Genomic DNA, 5,313 nt, shown 5'->3' with positions numbered 1-5,313 from the left:
TGGGCTTCACTTTCAAATGATCCGAAATCATTCATTCTCCCACCCCATTTCGTTAATAAATTTTGTTTAAAGTAAATGTAGATGGTGCTAGCAATAGTCTTGATGATGGTTTCACTTTTGGTTAAATTATTTGTGACAAGTTAATCAAAGGGTTCTACTGCAATCTTAGTAATTGTAATATAATTTGTACTCAAATGTGGCCTTTTTTCTCCATGGTATTAGATTGTCTTGTGACTTAACTCTTTCTCAAGTTATTTTTTAAGCCAATTTTGCCCCAACAAGCTAGTTATTGTACGGATTCGGGGACTCATCAGGGTCATTGTGCCCAAAATTTTAGTTTCTTTTTGGTTGTTAATCCTTTATTAAATGTTCATTTACATATTGGTTATAATGGACTTTCTTCCATTCATCTAGTGTGTTAATAAAGTGTCTTTTTCATCAACAAAATCATAATTTTTATTAAAAAAAAAAATGTTATTGGACAAAATGGGTGGCCCTTGTATATATTTAGATATCATCATAAAAATAGGAAAAATTGTTCTTGTATTGACACCCTTATTTCTTCTTAAGTTGCACGATACGCATGAGGTAGCTAGTTCATTTTCTTCCTTCTCTGTACTATGATTTGACATCGTTTAAACTTTCAAGAAACACATTCTTTTCATGATTTTTTCTCCAAATTTACAAAGCTCAACTAAACCCAAAGAACTTAATAGAAAGACTGCATTGTTTACGTTAACATCATTAACTTTCTATGTAACTCCCCATTAATCTATGCGTCATTATAGTACTGATATTTTTTCTTTTTTTATTATTTGTACGCATATAGTACTGATATTTTCTTTCTTTTTTTATTATTTGTACGCATATTATTGAGGTTTCGATAAAGGAGCTTGTTATAACTTATCTTCAGCGAAACCATATATGTGCAAAATAAGTGGCTTAAAGCTGGTTTTGGAGTTCCACCGGGTTGGAAAACCCCAAACCTAATGGGACTAAATGGGACTTCAGATAGTAAAACCAATCCCAACTTAAGTCAATCCATGTTGAGTTGAGTTTGAATAAAATAAAAAATAAAAAAATAGGACGTGTTTTACATATGAATTCTGAGGATTTGGGATTAGGGTGATTTGGACCATCATGGAGGTGACCTCAAAATTCATTTGAACAATAGACATAGACGAGATATCTGATGAAATGCATAACAATAAAATTATTCTACAAAGACTATGGGAGCAACTTTGCATAAAAAATATACATGAAAGAAGAGGGCAAAAAGCTGAAGAAATAAACCATGCGGAATAAAATTAGCACTTCTGACATAATCTTCAAGAACACAATACTGACAACAAAATCTCATCAAACAAAACTGTAGAAAAGGGAAACCTGCTGTCTCAGCTATTACAGTAACCAAAATATTAAGCTCAATTTCAAAAACATTGGATGTAAAGACCGTTTAAAAGACACGGTAAGATTTGCCCATCGAACTTTTCAGATACAAGCACCTAACCTGAAACCAACAATAGCTTTACATTAGATGGCAGCTTCAACCAAATTCAATACTCTAAAGCAGACAACAGGAGCAAAAGCAATTCTCAACAGCACAACTGAAGAACATAAATTGTGAAAATTCATAACAAGGTACTGCTACATCTTCACAAAAGGTTAATTGAGGCCAAACTCTTCAATAAAAATGCAAATTAAACAGTATTTACTACCGATTTTGCCTATTACCGGTAATCTAATGTCAAAATCCAATGATACATCAAGTCAAACCATAAAATAGACTGTAACAAAGCAATGATTTTACTCAACACAATAAAATGGATGTTATAGCCCTATTATTGCTCATCATCCAAATCCAATGATGTAACGTCAAAACATAAAAGACAGTAACAAAGAAATGACTTTAAACCACGGTATGAGTGGAATACTTACATTTTGCCAATTCTTTTTCAACAAGGACACGAGGAAGTTAACACTCAGTTGTACATTTTGGAAGATTTGTTTCTCATCCATACTGACATTGCCAACAGCTACTCCCATGCACAGCACTTTCTTAAGCTGGAACTTGACCATAGCCTTAGTCTCATTAACCTTAGCCTCGAGAGATTCTTGGTGGGAAACAAGTGTAGGGAACTTTCCTGTGAAGGGACAAACAAAATATCCAAATCAGTCTAGGCAATAACTGAAATTTGAAAGGAACATGATATGGCGGTTCTTTGAAACAAGCTGCTAACTAAATAAAAAAGAAGCAGGGTTGGCGGTTCTTATAAGTAATGTAACAATGTTTGAACACAAGGTACAATTGTTACTCTCAAGTTCCTAGATAATCTGACTGTGATATTCAACCAGCAAGAAATTGGTGTGGTGTGGGTGAACACAATGTGAACTTGAATACAACCAGGCCCTAGAAACATTCTATACATATATAACTCAAACATGGAAGATAAACAAAACATGTGAGCATGCATAAAGAAAAAGACAGCAATGCAAAACAGATAACAATAGAGACAGTAGAAAATCACAATATTCTGGAAATGTGTAAGAGTTGAAAAACCCAGAAAAATAAAACACGTGCCTGCCTTGTTGAGACCAGGACCCAAAAGACGGGGAATCTGCTTAATAACAGCTTCAGAAGCTAAAAAGGCATGGTACTTCTTTGCCAATTTCTTCACCAGTTTCTTGTTTTTGTTTAGCTTCTTCAAAGCTTCAACATCCATCGATTCCAATCCTATTTTCTCAGCCTACAATATGCATATTAGAGTGTAAGACATTTACACAAGAAATTTAGCAGGAAACAAATATTCAAAATTATCCTCAGCACATAATGCAAAATCACTACCATCGAAACTAAATTAAAGACTTCAATTTGTTGATTTGTGGTTGCTAAATCAATTTTGCCACTCGTGGAATGCAAAAAATAGCAGATTGTTAAAATTCCAATAAGCAATAGTACTTTAGTGCCACTAAACAGCATATTGATGACCAATAAAGATTTTTCTAAATGTTAAAAAGTTATTCTAAGATGTAAGATCACAACCATCAACAATAAATGAAAAATATTACGCTCATGAATTGTAGTTACTATATCATCTATATGACATAAGGTAGAAACATTATATCATTGTTTCAACCTATTTCAGAAAACAAGTCAATACTAGCAACCAACAAAACTCAATTCAAATAGCACAAAATAAATTGTAAGATACCAAAATGAGGTAATAGTGCACAAATTTGAAACTCAAATTCACTTCAATTAAGCATTAACTATTTCCATGCATGGATCCAACAAAACAGTTTGACTACAGCATAAAATCATTACCTCCTCAACATGCTGAGCATCTCCAAGCATGCAAATCTTCATCTTAGGTCGAGGAATGTGAGGCAATTTGACAGAACCACTGAAACGTTTATCCTTTTGTGGGTCGTAGTTCTTAAGACCAATCTGGAGTTCAATAGTCTCAACAAATTTTCGGTTTTTTTCCTTGGAATCAGCCATGATTCCTGTAATAGCTTCTCTCACAGCTTCACTCTGAAGCTTACTGCAAAATCACATCAAAAACATTAAATCGCAGTACCCCATTTTTACTTTCAATTAATAATTTTCATTAACACGCTATAAATCATAAATACAGTAAACAAAGCTCAATCAACAATGACAACAAAACAACAACCAAGCTTATTACCACTAAATGGGGTTGGATACATGGATCAAATTACACCATAATGTTCTATTATAAACCATATTTCGGTCCAACTCATTAATTTCAATTTTTTCCTATATTTTCTCAATCAATAAAGATAAACAACAAATTATTGAACTATTTTCACTAACACGATCAAAATCAAATAGAACTAAAGCTAAAAAATGTGAACATGGACAAATAGAAGAGAAAAAATACCTCATCTTGAATCAGAGTCTTGCAGCAATTGGATCTTATACCTGTGAAAGAAAGCAGAAAAAAAATTAGGGTTTTGTGAGTAGAGAAAGTAACGAAGAAGAAGCGTAATTAGGGTTTCAGGCAGAGAATGAGAGAAGAGTGAGAATACCTTAGAGTGGAGGGAGGAAGAGGATGAAGCCGCACGAAAGAAATGAGAGCAATGCGCATAAGTTAACCCGTTTTCAGAGTTTAGGGTTTTTGTATTTTGTGGGTTGGGCTTCTTACACTAGAACATGGGTTTGATGGACCCATTTCAAGAAAATTGCTGTTTACACTCTTTTTTTTTTTAAAGTCATTTTGATCCTTAATGGGTAACGAGTTGTCACAACATAATGTATCAAAATTTTCGAAACAATTTTTGATTATGCATTAATATACTTACTTATTATCATATCAATTCATATAACTACTTACTTACTATCATGTCAATCTCTATGTAAAAAGAGTTCATTTATCCTTATATGTTTTCAATCCTTTGTATTTCGTTTTAATTCATCCTCCCTCTCTAAACCAAAATGGGCTGCTTATACAAAAATATGTTGACTTTTCTTTAGTAGTGATGCTAATTCAGAACCTATCTAATTTATGTTTTAGAACAAAAGATTAGTAACTCTGGATGCAACATAATCACCCACTTGAAAACAACAAAATTTTCTCAATCATATAACATCATCAAATAACAGATTAAACTCTTCTGCCACAATCAAAAACAGAAAGGTGATAAAGGATAAACCCTGTCTTAACCCTCGACTCATAATAAATTCGTTTGTGGGACTATCATTAATGAGAATTGAGATTGTTGTTGTCTTAAGACATTATAACATCCAATAGCTCCATTTTAAAGCAAAACTCATCCTTTTTAAAATAGAGTCAAGATAAGTCCAATTTACAGAGTCAGAAGGAGGGACAAGAGGTAGTGTTGTCTCAGGATGGTTTTGGTTATCCCATTATTTTAAAATTTATTTAGCTTTTTTTATAAGTTAGTGTAGTTTTAAGTTTAATTAATATGTTGCGCAAAAAAAAAAAAACTTTAATTAATCTACTATTGTAGATTTAACTACCCTAGATAAGTTTATCTATGAAAATTATTAGTAGAAATATGAAAGACAAAATTGTCATTTGAAATGTAACTAACTACACAAGGAGCTTTGTCAACAACTAAAATTATCAAGATAGGATTATATCTATTTAACTGTTTCAATATATTTGGCCCATCGTAAATATTCAGTTAAGTTCACCACGGTCGTTTTCTCAAAATCAATTTTGAACATGATTAAGCCCCACTTATTTTTCTTAGCTTCATTCACAACCTCTTTGGCAACTAAGACACCAACACATTTTAGACAATTTGCCAAACATTTAGAGAGAG

At 32.5% G+C, this 5,313-nt stretch overlaps 1 protein-coding gene across 1 annotated transcript; it reads right to left on the bottom strand.

The window, feature by feature from the left end:
* Positions 1–1,280: 1,280 nt before the first annotated feature.
* LOC11412225 (60S ribosomal protein L10a-1) lies at positions 1,281–4,199 on the bottom strand. Its single transcript, XM_003596774.4, has 6 exons — positions 4,054–4,199; positions 3,906–3,946; positions 3,326–3,545; positions 2,582–2,747; positions 1,939–2,144; positions 1,281–1,510 (listed from the first exon to the last, which is right to left on the bottom strand). The coding sequence occupies exons 2-6, from the start codon at positions 3,908–3,910 to the stop codon at positions 1,457–1,459; spliced, it is 651 nt and encodes a 216-aa protein (XP_003596822.1). The 5' UTR covers positions 3,911–3,946; positions 4,054–4,199; the 3' UTR covers positions 1,281–1,456.
* Positions 4,200–5,313: the final 1,114 nt, after the last annotated feature.

This window comes from Medicago truncatula, chromosome 2 (genome assembly GCF_003473485.1).
Source record: "Medicago truncatula cultivar Jemalong A17 chromosome 2, MtrunA17r5.0-ANR, whole genome shotgun sequence".
NCBI classification, from domain to species: Eukaryota; Viridiplantae; Streptophyta; class Magnoliopsida; order Fabales; family Fabaceae; genus Medicago; species Medicago truncatula.
This window is presented reverse-complemented; position numbering and strand designations above follow the sequence as displayed.